A 15851-nucleotide genomic window follows, 5' to 3' on the forward strand; every position below is an offset into this window, starting at 1 on the left:
GACGAGCGAGGGGAAGCACGCGGCCGACTCAATATGAGTGATAAAGCAAGCTTCGATTTATTACGGCGCGATTATGTCTTATATACAGTTCCAGTTAATTATGCCTACTAGTCATCTGCTGATTGGCTAAGCTCTAAAGGGTTACTTTTTCATACGTCCTCCTACTTGCGGTTTCTGCGGATAGCTAGCTACATATTTTTTTTTCCTCTCTTGTCTACGCAAATTCCTCAAAGTTATTTACAACATTAGGCACAAGGTTAGTGTTTTTCTCAGCTTCCTTATCAGCATGCCTCAGCATAGCTGCAAGGCCTGCTTCAGCTAACTTACACTAACTTTGTTTCACAAAGATCTTTAAGGGAGTCATGGCCATGATCACACAGCCATTCTGCAACACTCCCAGAACATTAAAACCCAAACTTTCTGACCAACAAATCTTGGCATACATGTCAGGATGTCCAGCATTTTGAAAAGACTTACCCTCAACTGATTCTTCCCACACAACCCCCAAATGAAATAAAGGGCAAATCACAGGAAATTTAGTTAACATTAAAAATGTACAGTGCAAAAATACACAGGAAATCTGTCAGAACTCTCAATGTGACTCAGAAACCTACACTACTTTTGAAAATTAAATTTAAATAACTCAAGACATTTATTGAAACTTCTGGAATGCCAGTAAAATGCTCAGTTACAGAGCATTTTGCTTTGAATGGGTTTATAATTTTGCCTCAGGTTTTTCAGTTTAAAAAAATACTACATTCAAAGAGCCAACACAAAAAACTTTATCTGAATAAACCTAGGTCAATATCTCAGAAATATGTGATGAGATATGCGGAGTCAGATCCAGGAACTTTCACACCAAAACCTAACCTTTTTATGGAATAGATTGCCTTCTGTAACAAATTCACCTCACATGCTTCAATTTGTTACTTTGTGTGTGTTCTCATGAGAGGACTGTCACATCAGAAAAGACAGACAAAAACATCACCAAGAGGAAATAAAAGACCATGAAACATTAAAGCAATAGAAAGGAACCTACAAACAAATTACACTCTCTGTGGAAAGAAGAGCTTCAAGTTCTTGCCTCTCTTAAACCTTGCTGGAAAGATACTACTGAAGTAGTATCTGCCAGCAGCAGCTGCTGTCATTTACACAAACTACATTCTATCCACAAAAACGAGCTGTTAAGTAGCTTTGCTGAAAGCTAGCTTTCATACGCTCCTCCCTGCCATGTGCACATGTCACTTCCTGCACATGCACACACACACATTACTAAAGTAACTGAACTAGACTGTGAGTAGAAACACCACCATTAGAACTGTGTAGTTTTGGAATTTTTGCATAATGCAAGAGACTGCCAAGTTCTGTTTGGTAATGTGCTTCTAGAGTTACTAAAAAAAAATAACAACTTAATATTCTACTGTTTCACCAAAATGTATCCTCTTGATTTTAAAAGTCTAGATCTTGACCAGTTTACCAATAATATAAAACTATCGTAACTTTCTCTTGTAAGACACTTTCACTTTTTTGGGGTTATGAAGATAAGCTTCCTACCAGAAAAAGGATTTTTTTCTTCCTGTTATTAATGGACTCTGCCTAGTTTTAAGAGTCCTGTGAAATGGAATTCTGTCATCCTCCAAGTGTGACTGTTCCATAGACAGATCTATCAGGAAGTTTTTGTTTCTATTCTATTAATAGAAGGTTAATATCAGGATACTTCAAGTACATGACTTTGGGTTTGTTTTAAATCCACCACCAAGTTGTTCTGGAAAGGAGCGATAAGTTATGCAAACCCACACCTAGTTTAAGTAAAGCAATGTTAAAAATGAGGAAATCAATATTGAAAACATGAAGTTTGTTTTACAAATACTTTTACAAGCTATGCAAACTCCCATTTCTAAGCGGGATTGTACTGTGATTAATTTACCTTTGTATTTCTGCTTGCTGGGTGTTTGGAAGCGTCACAGCTGTAAGATTTTCCGGAATGCTTGCTTGCTTTTCTTCATATTCTCTCAGTTTCTCTTTCAACATTAGGATCTAAAACAAAAAGGTACCTTTGGAATATAGTTGTTTCCGTTTCTTTAACCTTATCATTCTGTGCTTACGCCTTGAAAAGCTTTACTAATGGTAGTAGGTGATATTCCTTGTAGAAGACAAAACTTTCTTACTTCAAAAGGCTGTATAGGAGCATTAGTACAATATTGCTTCATAGGTTCAATCCCATAAACATTTTTTGTATTCGAAGTTATAGCAATTTATCTTCCAAACTTTTAACAATACATTTTTAACATACCTCTTTCTTTTGTTCGTTGCAAATTTTAACATACTGGCTTATGTGACTGTCCAAACTCACAACATTGCTCTTCAACTGTTAAAGAAAAGAAACAAATTAGAATTTAGAAGGCTCTTTCATGTTTTCCTGCATAATAAATATACTTTACCTACTACATAATTATACTCGCATTATATAAGGGATGAACAAAATCTTGACTTGCACAACAAAAATGTGACACTCTGCTTTCGAAGTCATCTGTTACATATCAATGGCCATGAAATTTCCCCTCAACAGAACAAAAAAATAATTACATTTACATGCACGTACACATTTTGCATTTATTCAGGCTAGTTTTATTTAATGCACAGCTTGTGAATTTAGTTATAAAAACTATCTTTAAGTATGCAACAAGTGGTAACTACAGTCAACCCCATATTACATTAAAAAAAAATCACAAACTGCAATAAAACTGTTTATGAAAAAAAGATCAGAATAATAGAGAGCAGTAGACAGGACACACCAGTAGCTTTTTATTTATCAATATAATCTCATTTTGCTTCTTGGCCCAGCTGAATTCTGCCTGTAACAAACCTGGAGTGGCTTTTATGCAATTGCTCAGGTATTTCTTTAATATGCTTTACAGTTCCCTGAGAAATTAATAGTAAGATACTGAAACTGATTGTGAATTCTACCAGCTGAGGACTATTTCTAAATTTGATGCTCACAAAACACTTCCAAACTGGCAGCATAATCCCATTAATGAAGCTACATTGCTTTTAGGCCAGAACTAGTATCTACTACATCCATCAATCAGATGATGAGCTGACTGCAAGAAAGAAGGTAACTGAAAAAAGGTTCAGACAAAATTGAAGGAAATTATAATCTTCTGAAAGAAATAATTTTCCTTCTCTTAACACTACGTTATTATACTTTGACAGAGGATCAATAAATACCAACATACTCACAGAAGACTTTATATCTTTCGCTCGGTTTGCATACTTGAGAGTATTATATGTATCATCATAAAACATAGAAGACGGACTAACAGCAGCTATCATTATTGTTCGGCAATTTCCTCCAAGAGAATCTTTCAATAGACGAGTAAGTTTGCTGTTTCGATAAGGAATGTGCTGTTTCTTGCTCTAGAAAGAGTAAGATGCATTTCTATGGGTTAGACAACTGTACTGTAATTATTCATCTGCCTAAAAGTCTGCTTAGAATTTCAACAATGCCATAAAACATGACAAACAGCCTTGGAAGTTTTCTTTGATACAAGTAATTTTTCCTCAAACTTAAATCCATTTCAGATGTAAATTTGTAAGTCTCTTGGAATATTTAAAACATTTGTAACACACGCGTTAGCCAGGTTACTTTCTGATGCCTGGACACGGAACAACTATGTTTGTAATGTGTGCAATCAACATAAAAGGTAGACTGCATTAAACTTCTTTCAGTTCACAGAATAATCGAGGTTGGGAAGGGTCTCTCAAGATTCATCTAGTCCAATCCCTCTGCTCAGAGCAGGGCCAGCTGAAGTAAGTTGTCAAGGACTATGCCCAGTTGGGTTTTTACCGTCTCCAAGGATGGAGATTCCACAACCTTTTCACGCAACCCAGTCTGCTCTGTGAAGCTTTTTTTCAATCATACTTACATAATATTAATCTCATGGTACAAAGCTAAGTCACCAAGACCCCAAACCCACACCAAGTAACTCAACACAAAAAAAAAAATCTTACTTATGTCCACGGTACAGATTTTAAATTCTGCCTCCCATTCCAACAAAGTGGTGATGAGAACGTGCAGCATCAAGAAGGGTAGTAAAAGCTCTGATTGTTTTCTCCTGGCATATTTGAAGGGGGAAATTGCTAGCTGACCAGAAGGACAGAACAGGTGTAGCTGTACACCATGGACTTGACTTTTGCTAAAATTCAGATTTTGTCATTCTCCCACACGTGTGCCCACTCCTTCCCTTGAGCTGGTGAGCCAGATCAGGAGAGTAATTTGCTACTGTGAGCAGGGGGTGGGGGACAGTGGGGGATGTGGGTATGCACACATATGTTAGAGCTCAAAACCCCCTCAACTTTAGATGTTTTCTCCTACAAAAGCCTTTTCCCCCAAGATTGAAGGGCATAAACCTCTGAAAAATCTTTGTCCTTGTAAGCCTATTCTACTCATACAACTTCCTGTACATGTTTGATTTTAAAAAGGTGGCTAAGAAAAGCAGGTACATTCATCTTTGACACTATCCTCGGGTAGCAGCACACTTCTTGAGAACTCTTTCCCACTGGAACTGTCTTTCAGCTATCACAGAGATGATGGCAGAAAGCCATAAGAAAACCTTAAATGAAAGTTATGATGTGAGAAGCATCAGCAATGTAATCCCCATTACTTAAAGAGCACTTACTATTTTTAAAAATGTTTTCAGAATGCTAGGAGGTGCAGAAGTGGGAAAGCAGCACATACCTTTGGGTCTGCCAAGGCATTAATGACATTTCCAAGAGCTAGCAGGGAGCGGTTAATATTTGTTCCTTCTCTAAAACGAGCCCCCTTGGCATTTGTCACGCTGGCACGTTCAGATCCTGCCAGGTCAATGAGAGACATTTTGGCGATGCGAACATTTTGATTAATGCTTGCTGTTTTATCTTGCTGTCTCAGATAAATCTACAATAAAAAAAAAGGAAAATAATTAAGAAGTAACCACTAACCAGTCTGTTGTTATTGTAAGCAGTAGGTTAATTTTACCCTGTAACAACTGTTTTCAGAAATTCTTATTGGAATCCTTCTTGGAATCCAAGTTAAACCTTTCGGTACCTATCTAACACCAACAGGCAGTTTGGCCTAATGGAAAACAGTGAATCCATTTCTGATACTTACCTCTTCAACTGACCTGCTTTAGGTATTATTAGGGGGAAAAAAAAAGCAAGCAGAGTGTGGTTGCATTGGGTTTGGCTGGGATGGAGCTGATTTTCTGCATAGCAGCCTGGATGGTGCTTTCAGATTTGTGACTCGAAACAGTGCTGATCACAGTACACACCAACGCTTAGCTTTTGTTGAACAGCAGTTGTAGGCGTCAAGGCGGTGCGCAAGAGGTTGCAAGGGGACAGCTGACCCCAACTGATCAAAAGTTTCTCCAAGGTAACCATTGCTTGAGGACTGGCTGGGCATCAGTCTGCCAGTGGCAAGTGGTTGCTTCCCCTGCACTCCCTTAACTTTTTAAGGGAACCACAGACTTATCCTCTCCCTCTTGCTTCTGCCCCTTTGATTCTTTCCCCCGTCCCGCTACAGAGGATTAAGTGTGCAGCTGGGCCCGGGCTTACTGCAGTGGTGAAGACTGGTGAGCTTCAAATGAATTTCACAGCTAAAATAGCTCTTGATTCTCCTGCACTCAAGATGTACAACATACTACTGCACTTCAAACTGAAAAAGATGTTATTTTTTTAAAGGCCCCTTTTAGGGTATGCCATAAAGTCATACAGAGAGATAAACCAGGTAAAAAGCTGGACTTCCAGTGATTTAGACTTCAACTACCATTAATAGGTAAATAATACTCATTTACTGTTGTGAAAACATACACTACTACAGGGTCTTTTGGAAAGCTGTGACCCCTGAGGCCACTGGTTCCTCCTCATGCCTTCTTTCCTGAAATTTTCACAGTACAGGAGATATACAAGGAACTAAATGCTAACTTCAGGTTTATGAAGAAGCAGGCAGAGCATGATTACACAGTCAGTAAGAAGAATTACAGTTATCCTTAGATGGCTTTTGCTTTTTCAGGATTCTCTGCAAGTTTCCGCTTCTTTTGCGTTAAGTGCCTTGCCATTTTTACAGCCAATGGTTACCGGTGCTCCCATGAACGCACTTTTAAACAGTGAATTGGGAAAGTTGACATATATACAAAATCATTGACTAATAATGACAGTATCTCACCCGTTCCATAGCTTTAAGCTTTGCGCATGAGAAACGAAGTCTCCACAGTAATATGTAACCGGAAAAAAATTGACAAGTCTTGGGAGCGAATAAAATTCTTATGACTTGCCACAAAACCTATGTCTATACCAAACAGACATGTTTCTATATCAAACAATACAACTAAATTCTGTTGTACTATTTCTAGTACAACATAAGAAAAAAAATTAAAAAGAACAAAAAAGCCACTTCCCTATACTTATGCTGGTAAAGTATCTCTCGCAGGCTAGTAGCACTCTACCAGCATCCAGTAACTATCATTAGCGAAGTAGAGAAAGGTGGAGTGACAGCCAAACTATGTTGTATGACTCAAGCTTTTATAAGAATTCAAAAGATACAGGAAATGCCTCAAAGCAGAATCTTTTCTATTTCTTTGTCCGTCAGCAGAACACTTTCAGTAGAACAGTGTGGAATCGGGATTTTACTTTCAGATGCAGCAATTGCCTGACCTAGATAGAGATTTCAAACCCAAGACAGATCATACAGCAAGGCAAAACTCGTGTCTCTAAAATCAGCTCAAGGTGTCCCGGGCCAAGACTTCTACTACTTCCTTCGTCAGTTTCAGAAAACATCCTGCTTCAATAGAGTTAACAAGAAAAACCAAAGCCAGCATAAAAGACAACCGATCTCTACAAAGAAGAGTAACTCTTCAAATACTAGAAAATTTAGAAATGAAGAGGCATCAAGACAGCAATAGGGATTTCTCATCATTTATATCTGTGGAGCCAAAGAGGCCATAAAGGATAAGCAGGTAAGACATGTTTTGCAGGATGTCACAGATCTGTGGAAATAGATGAGAAACTGACATAAGCAATTACCTTTAGTGCTAATTGACTAGTTAGTAATTATTCCTTACAGATGCCAGTGCTGCTATTAAGTGCATGAAGTAGATAAAGTGAGTTCTTGGATAATCTAAAACAGGTGTATGGTTGTGTATTTGCTTAAACCTATACACATTAATTTAAATGTTAAACTTCCAGTTGCATTCATTGTACTAGTCAACAACAGTAATATGCCTTTGAAATGGTACGTGCAGATGCAGCATTTCTATTAAGCATTAATTTACACACCTATTTTTCATAAATTACATAATCCACCCCTCCTCCAGCATAAAGCCACTTTTGTGAAAAAGGCTTAAAACCCATTCACTCAAGCTATTATTCAAAGGCTGCACTAACTCATCTTCGAGAACACATGATAGTAGACATTTATAAGTTACACATTCAAGCTGATCATCTCACAGAACAAATGACGACTTTTACCATTCATTTGTGCACTTAGAGAAAATAACCCTTAAGCAAAAGCAATTAACTATCTTGACTGACATCTAGACCATCTCAAAAGACAAACACAACAGACATTCAGGATCGTTATGAGAGTTAACTGGATTAGGAATATTGAAAAGAACACCAGAGAGTTTTTACTACTTATGGTATCCTTGAACATAATCAGCTTGACAGTTTTTGTGAATGAACTGTGCACTGGAGATGAATGCTGAGTACACAGCAGAACGTGCTTCCAGTTGTGACATGGCAAAGTCTAATCTTTATGTTGAAAGGTCTTTTCCTTCCAAGAGTTTTAACACCCAGACATTTGTCCACGTATATCAAGTTTAATCAAGCATGCTGTTTTAACTGTCTGCAACTGCATACAGAGACCGGCTAAGAGACAGGCAGTATGTTTTACATAATTGTGGCTACTGACTGGCTACTACTGCTATGAGGACACAGAAAAACAAATAAATAACACAAAGAATTAGTCCAGAAATTGCTCTGCCAGTTATCTCAAAGACAAAAATGTACACATGACTTTGAGCAGTCTGAAGAATTCCATTATCAACAAGAACCATCTCTGGAAAAAAAATCATTCAGAGCTTAATATACGTGACTTGCAGAAGTATACACTTTTTGCTTCTCAAGTCAGATGCTCACTGTAACAGTATTTCACAAACCAGTCAAAGGATTGTTATTTGTACTTTCTTATGCGTCACACCAGTTTACAGTGCGTATGTAATACGCACACAGAAAAAACACCCGAAGCATGCTCATTTTGTAACCTAATATGAAAAGCATTTACAAAACCACCAAGCGTGACCACTTTTGTTCAGTGCGTTGCAAACAAGCTGCATCCTAAATAAATATATTATATATATATATACACAGAGAAATGAAATATTTGCAATTCTACAATGTTCAGATACAAGAGGATCTTTGTTTACATTATGGTTTTAATTAGAAATTACAGACTTCATTATAGAATAATACAATTTATAATAAAGTAAACAATCCTTTAACCTGCAAGCATTTGTATTCAGTTTGCTTTTGCTGTCTGTAAAGCAAAGTTCGAAACGATAAATTTTAAAAAAGCGTAAATCTGATTAAGTGTACCAAACCCATTTTTTTCAGTCGCACATTCCAACAAAAGTATTGTATGATATAAGCCTTTTTTGTCAGTATAGGTTATTTGGTGAATGCACAACTTGCACTAACAAGTAGATATATCTAAAGTGAGATCAGTTTACCAGAATAAATACAGAACATTGGCTGGACAAGACAAACTCTCCATCATCCCTGTTCACAGAAATGTCATCTTCTTAAAGACACTATGAATCTGTAGCATCTAATTCATTTAATTGCTTGCCACTTTTAGAAATGACCAGAGAATACAAAGCCTGCCAGATCACACAATTCAGAGCTTTTTCCTGAGTAAGAGGGAGGGAGTGATGACACTGCAGCCCAGCAGGTTAAGAAACAGAAATCAGCAGTTCATTCCGAGATCAGTCTACTGCACTGTACTTTGTGCCTTATTAAAGGCAGCACACATACACAACAATGCAGCTCTCAAACTTAACAACGTTGTAACTAGACTTTGCATTAAATATGCAACCATGGGTAAGGCTTCCATGGAAATTAATAACAGCAATATCAAACAAAAGCTGAAAGTATACAAGAAAATACAGAAGCTTTTAGATTAGGAATGCCTTTTGCTCCGTTACATATTTTAGAAGTATTTAACACATTTACTATCTGTTACTAAGTTATTTTGTCATTAGTATTGACAGTCGAGCTCTGGAGTGCTAACTTTGCCTAACTCAGCAGATACAGTTAAGAACAGGCTAACAGTTACAAGTTTAGCTGCAATGCAAGGACCAGAATTCAAATTTATTTTAATATTTTGCAACCCAGAATGGCAACATATACATAATTGAAGATTGTGTGCTTTGCAGAACGCACCAGGAAACAACAACAACAAAATATTTCTGCTAACAGGAATAATTTTTAAACAGTATTTTTAAAAAATATGGGTGTATTTAAGAGGAGTCAGAAGGATAAGGTGGTGGTAAACAAACAGCAGTATCTTTGGAGAAGTCTTAAGTTCTATTAGATTTGTACAACACATGCAAAACTCCTCTATGGAATCTAAACATCAGTACTTTATTTTGATGATGCATGTGTGTGGAAATATTTTCAGAGTATATATACTGCTATAGTTATTCTACATTTTGGCACATACACTTCAGTGTAAAAATCAACATTAACCAAAATAAGGACGATGAGAAAGTACTACTTGAGATTCTCAGTTTGTCAGACACATAACTGCATTCTCTAAAATATGTTTTCTAGAAAAATGCTGAGCAACAGAATGAAACCAGGAAGCATTAAAAAAGCAACACCACCCAACAACTTTCAGTTTATGAGATTAGAATAGGGAAGTATATTCAAGGCTCAAAATCACAGTTTTACAGAAAAGAGATTTCTTCTAAGGGGTATTAGTTCAAACTATTGGACCCAGGGAGCTTTTAATTGAACTTGATTTTTCAAATATAATCCCTATGATCTTTTACATCTTTACAAAGAATGAGATGTCAGCAAGATTACTAAACTGGAAAACTTTAATCTCCTCTCACACCAAACTAAGGTTCAACGCTGAGTAAGAACCCAAAAAAAGGAACAACTTTCATTGCATTCAACTTTAAACAGTAACTACAACTCATAGTAATGACTACTGTACATACCCTGTGTATTGTCTTACCTGGAAGACAGCATGCGACCGGGAAGAGGAGGCATTTACATCTGTGGGATGCTGTGTTCTATTTCTATTTCCATAATCCAACATTTGAAGTATTTCCTCTGCTGATTTAGGCTTTAATGGTACAGCACAAGATAAATGCATGAGTTTTTTTTTCTTTTTTTGTCAACTATAGGGGATTCTAAAATACATTAACATTCATCTTAAAAAAAAATAAAGGCACTTAAAATTTTAGTTACCTAGAAATTAAAGAAATCTCCTGGTTTGGAATTGAGGCACTTTAAACAAATGTTCTCAGTTAAAAAGCAGTAAGATACAAAAAGCAAGCAATTAATAAATACAGTAATTTAAACCAGACAGTTTTTTTAGTAAGCATTTTAAACAAATCTGCCAAGGTTCTCCACATTCAGAAGAAATCTTATATAAGAATGATTATACTTTCTTCTACTCATGTATTAAACAGTGATATACTATTTTTTTTCCCCACAAAAACCAAGCTTTGGGAAGCATGGTGTTCACAAAGACACAAACTAATAACAGCACTGTTTCCTGTTGAATTACAATTCCACGTACACAAAAGCTGGAAGCTACAGTAGCACATAACATACACTAAAAGCCTGCTGTCACTGACTTTGCCAAAGAACAGTTATGCAGCCTGGTAAAGGAATATAACGTGGAACTTTTCAAACACGGCTATTTAAAAATAAAAACAACCCCGAGACATTGCAGAGGTGTAGAACAGTCCAAGATGGCACTGAAGGCAGTGAAATTCTTTAACAAATGTAAGATGTTTTAGCCAAAAAAGAAGTCTTCCAAAATCTGAAGATGGGCATCAAAGCAGTGGTACCCTTTCAATAAAAAGGAACAAATACTTCTATCCATTTGTGTTCAAGAATATTAGCAGTTTCTTCCACAACATGCTTTTATAATAATAACTTCATAATTATGCTTGCAGATTACTAAAATACTAGTGATTATGGCCAGAAAAAAAGCCTACTAGGAAACTACCTTGTTGCATACAGCTTTCACAGATCATTCAAAACTTCATCATTTTCCCCAAACACCTTGTGAGGCTTCCTGAATTTCAATATCTATTTACATACCTGATGTAATGTTAGCCCTTGAACTACCACTCCTTTCTGGTTATCTTCACGAACAGCCAGAGGTCCAGAATTTACCAGCAGATCACGGATCTGTTCATTGTAAACCTTTGAAAAGGAATTTAAAATCATTTGATAAAACTATACTACCATACTTGAAAAGATTAAGCTTAACTAACCAGAAATCAGTCTTTTTTAATACTTCAAGACAAAGTAAGAAATTAATTCTGCAGATTTTTTGCCAAACAGCTTTCCTATACTGAAATTGAAATAATTAAATTTGCATGATTTTTTTTAGCCATTGAAGTGGGAGTCACTCTTTCTTAGCAAAGGTAACCTTTTTAAAATTAAGAATAAAGGTTACTTTTTTTTTAAAAAACACTTTTGCAGTAAGCATGAGGCCAAAGCATTTATTGTTCTATATTACCCTTCATAATAGATACCTTCAGCAAGATGTCTTAATCCAAATGTACTTCTATTAAATTTCTTAATTACCTTATTTTTTGGTCTATGGAAGCACTTGAAATAGCACGTGCCAAAGCAAACTTTTCCCTCCTCCTCCTCCCAAACACTAACTATCCTTCCATTAAGGCTTTGAGGGGGCTACAAGGTAACAATTTCACTACTACTGCTTGATAGCAGTGCACAAACAGCTACTTATAAGAACAGGTATGTGATGCAAAGAAGTTGAAGGGAGGAGAGAAGGCCACAAAGAACAAAAGGGCTACTTGCAAAGAGTTAACCATTGGTGTAGCAAATCTAATTCAAGCAGTTGTACTGTATCTCAGATAAATAAACTGAAAACTTTAAAAAAGACATCACCTTAACAGGGATTAGATATCATTTTGTTTATAGGGTTTTATTGTGAAATCCTGAAATATAACCTCAAAAAGATGTTGTATACATCAACAGATGTTCAGAGGGATGTAAGTGATTAGCAAGACTGAAATCATTAGAACATTTAGTGAATACATAAGAAGATATAGTCCTTTTAGGGCAACCTTCTGTAAAATAGTAAAAAGGTGTCTATACATAACATAAAATTCGTGGAGCACAGTTCAGCTCCATACCTATCAGGGACACATTTTGTCAAGACCCAGAAAGGGATGAGGGAAGGCAAAACCAGCTTGACATTACTGATTAGAATACACCTTATTAAAAACAACATATCAAACGCAGGCACTCGCTTACCTCTAAATAAGACACAGCAACATTGCATATTTTATCTTCCTTTATTTGATCCATGCAATTATAAAGTGTCATCATGGTTAAATACATCACTCCAGGATCTTCAGGGGAACCTAACATTGTATGAGTTTTTCCAGCTCCCGTTGCACCATAAGCAAGCACTGAATTTCCACAAAAGAGCAACAAAGCAAAAACATGTACTTTATACCACCTGTAAGCTCATCAAGACAACAAGTGTCAAAAGGACATTTGCACACCTGTGTCACTCTGCACAGCTGTTTTCACAAGTCAATCAAGTTTCTTTCTTAGGCTTTACCTACAGCTGTAGTCAGAAAACTATTTCAAACTTATATTTATTTTTGACTTTTCAATTTAAAATTAATTCACTGGCAATTTACAAGAAAATATTAATTGCTTATTCCCATAATCCTAAGCCATCAATTTACTGCAGATAGGTATTTCTTTTCCTCACCATGTTCCACTCATCAATTAAAAAACCCAAGCTCTTAAAAAGAGTTCATAAAGCAGGCTACCACACACTGTGTGACACAACTCTTCTGGTTGAATAACTTTCTAGAAGACTCCCCTCATTAGCATGCATATTTAAGACAAAATTCTGAAGCCTGCTGTAAGCCTAACAAGAACTTACTTTCAAAATATAGAGCTATCCCAACTTCCACAGGCTAAAAAGTCAGCCTCTCTTATCTATCAATTAAACCAAAATGCTTTATTTTTATCTCAGCCTTTTTTAAGGCCTCTACAGCATTTGGATACAATGGCAGAAACATTGAGGAATTCAGTGAAGTTTCTGAATTGAGGAAAATAAGTAACAAATTTACCTGTGCAGTTATATCCATTTAAGAAGCCATCAATAACACTTTTGGTAGTATGCTCAAAAACTTCCATCTGGGATGAATCTTCAGCAAAAACTGCATCAAACACAAATTTAAGATCTTTCTTTTTTCTTTTATTAATATCCCTATGTGCCAGTCTCTTCCCGTGAAAGAAGCTAACTTCTTCCTCTGGATCAAAGACCAATATATGCTGGTCAACAACATGAACAACCTTGCTAAAGTTGCCATCTCTTTCCTTTTGAGACTCTGGACGGACTCGGACCACCACTTTCACATGATTACAGACTTCTTCTTCCTTAGGAGCAGACATAACTGCCCCTTTTATCCTCCTCCTTTGCTTCCAAGGCTCTTTCAGATGAAGCAACTGAATCTTTTCTGCAATTGACAAAGAAGAGTGAAAGGCCTAATATTTCAAACACTTCACAAACTTAAATGGAACTAGCATCTTGTACCTGGGCTGGATCTGTCCGTCCCTTGTCAGTTTGCCCTCTTGACTGCTACCATGATAGCAGAACTTTGGAGAGCACTGTAATTTGTCTGAACAGGGAACCTAATTCAGCAGTTTCAAGAACACTAAGTAGCATTTCCCTCGGAAATTCATAAACTTATTTCAACAATTTAAACTACTAAATCAACTACTGGCTTTCCTTTATTTCAGAACAAGGTTGCAGGTAATCTACCAGGTGTCCATAGACCAAAGCAAGGTGCTTTCTAGTCTTTCAGTAAAACACGGAGGATCCCCCTATCTGCTTTCTCTGGGGTTAATCATAATGCACATAGGTTTAAAGAGACGGTTAAAGGGGGCTTCACGTTAATATCATCTGCATGGGATATAGAAACACGTTCTATAGATGTCAGGCCAGAATTTCCTTTTAAGAGGCCATTCTCGCTGATACCTAAGGATTGCTCGTTCTTAACAGCAGTAGAGTTCCCGGTGACATTTTTCCAGCTTCAGGGCAAGCTCGCCCTCTCCCAGCCGACTTGTCCTCTCCTGGCTAAGCCGCCCCTGGGGCGCTAACGCAGGCGAGGCACGGCCACGGAGCCGGACCGTAACGGGGAGCTAACGCCCAGCGCCACTCGAGCCGAGAGGCCGCGGCCCGGCCCGGCCCGACCCCACCTAGTCTCCTCAGCTCACCCCTCACCCCGCTTCAGAACGCTTTCCCCAAGACCCCCCAAACACCAGGCTCAATCCTACGGTACAGCCGAGCCCACAAGGTCAAACCCCGACGCCCGCACGGGCCGCCACTCACCTCACTGCCGCGGCGCAGGTAACGGCCGCCGGATTCAAACACTAGCGGCCCACCGCCCCCGCCTCCTCATTGGCCGTCGCCCCCGTGACGTCAGCAGCGCGACGGCGCGGACGGTAAGCGTGCGTGGGTGAGCGGTAGCGCGGCTCGGCGTTGGCCGGGCCCTGGCTGGGGTGGGCTCCCCCGCGGTCCAGCAAGCCGGTGTTGCCCTTGGAGCACGGCCTTACCCTGCGGTGTTGGGGGGCTGTTGTTGCTGCGGGGGGTGGGGGTCCCGCCGGTGCGAAGTGAGGTGGCGGCTCCCGTACCGCGGGCGCGGCGCTTCCTGTCGCGAAGCGGGGGCGGGAGGCCGCCGGGCAGAGGTGCGGCGGGGTGAGGGGGGCTGAGTGCCCGCGGGGAGGGGGGGTTGTGCCCCGGGGCCGGCGGGGTGGGTAGTCGGCCCCCAGTGTCCCGGCGGCCTGGCCTTGAGGCCGTGGGGCCTGGCCGAGGGTGCGGGCTGCAGCCGCATCTCCCGTCTTCTCAGGGAAAAAAAACCCGCCTGAACGCCGCTTAGGACGCGTGCTGTAGGGAAGTATGTTTTCTGTTCGCTTCTACGTAAAAAAAAGGTCCCAAATGTATAGGACGAGGTTGGTTGTAGGCAAAATCGCCTCCTGGGCTCGCGGGCGAGGCGGTGGGGCAGCATGAGGTGGTGCTGCCGTCCTCACCCTGTTGACAGCGTTTTCTCTGGTGCTGTAGGCGACCTGCTCAGTGTTAGATCAGACATATGCAGATACGCCGTTAATAGAAGGTCAGTCTGTTCTTTAACATCATAATTAGACAACGTATATTAATATCTATAATGAAACAATTGAAAAAACGGGGGGTGTTTATCAGCCCTTACAAACAGTTCACAAGACCCGGCCTCCGGAGAAGGAGCAGGCACCATAAACCCCGCAGAAAGTGCAGGGTGAAAAAAAGAACACTGTACCTTTAAATGAAGACGGGGCTCGTGAGGACCAATGAGAATTAAATGTGGCTGAACGTAATTGTAAACAATCGTTGAAAGTATATAAAATGTTTTAGTGTGAGCGCAGAGGTGTGCTAGCTTGAAGTTTACCACCTAGCTAGCACCCAGCCCTGTGCAGACTTGCAGTGAATGGGTGTCTCAGCTCTGTGCACAGCGAGCAGTTTGCTGCAAAACCTCAGGGCTGTGGTA

General features: G+C 39.0%; 2 protein-coding genes across 8 annotated transcripts in view; one reads left to right on the forward strand and one right to left on the reverse strand.

Moving 5' to 3' along the window:
* The window catches only part of KIF18A (kinesin family member 18A), a 42230-nt gene extending 27468 nt beyond the window's left edge, over positions 1 to 14762 (reverse strand). The window contains exons 1-9 of one of the 2 annotated variants that reach the window (XM_056353328.1): positions 14663 to 14762; positions 13398 to 13787; positions 12562 to 12719; positions 11374 to 11478; positions 10274 to 10384; positions 4739 to 4936; positions 3241 to 3417; positions 2294 to 2368; positions 1928 to 2037 (exon numbers count right to left, since the gene is read on the reverse strand). In XM_056353328.1, coding sequence (XP_056209303.1) covers positions 1928 to 2037; positions 2294 to 2368; positions 3241 to 3417; positions 4739 to 4936; positions 10274 to 10384; positions 11374 to 11478; positions 12562 to 12719; positions 13398 to 13722 — 1259 coding nt within the window. In that variant the 5' untranslated portion in view covers positions 13723 to 13787; positions 14663 to 14762. Of the gene's footprint in view, positions 1 to 1927; positions 2038 to 2293; positions 2369 to 3240; positions 3418 to 4738; positions 4937 to 10273; positions 10385 to 11373; positions 11479 to 12561; positions 12720 to 13397; positions 13788 to 14662 lie in introns of those variants that run through there. The other variant, XM_056353329.1, reaches the window with a different exon arrangement.
* Positions 14757 to 15851, forward strand: part of METTL15 (methyltransferase 15, mitochondrial 12S rRNA N4-cytidine) — a 94989-nt gene continuing 93894 nt past the window's right edge. The window contains exon 1 of one of the 6 annotated variants that reach the window (XM_056353337.1): positions 14757 to 14775. Coding sequence is in view for 1 of the 6 variants with exons in the window: in XM_056353331.1 (XP_056209306.1) it covers positions 15337 to 15443 (107 nt within the window). In the remaining 5 variants the exon portion in view is untranslated. The other 5 variants (XM_056353336.1, XM_056353335.1, XM_056353334.1 and 2 more) reach the window with 5 other exon arrangements.

Source organism: Falco biarmicus, chromosome 10 (assembly GCF_023638135.1).
Source record: "Falco biarmicus isolate bFalBia1 chromosome 10, bFalBia1.pri, whole genome shotgun sequence".
Taxonomy (NCBI): domain Eukaryota; kingdom Metazoa; phylum Chordata; class Aves; order Falconiformes; family Falconidae; genus Falco; species Falco biarmicus.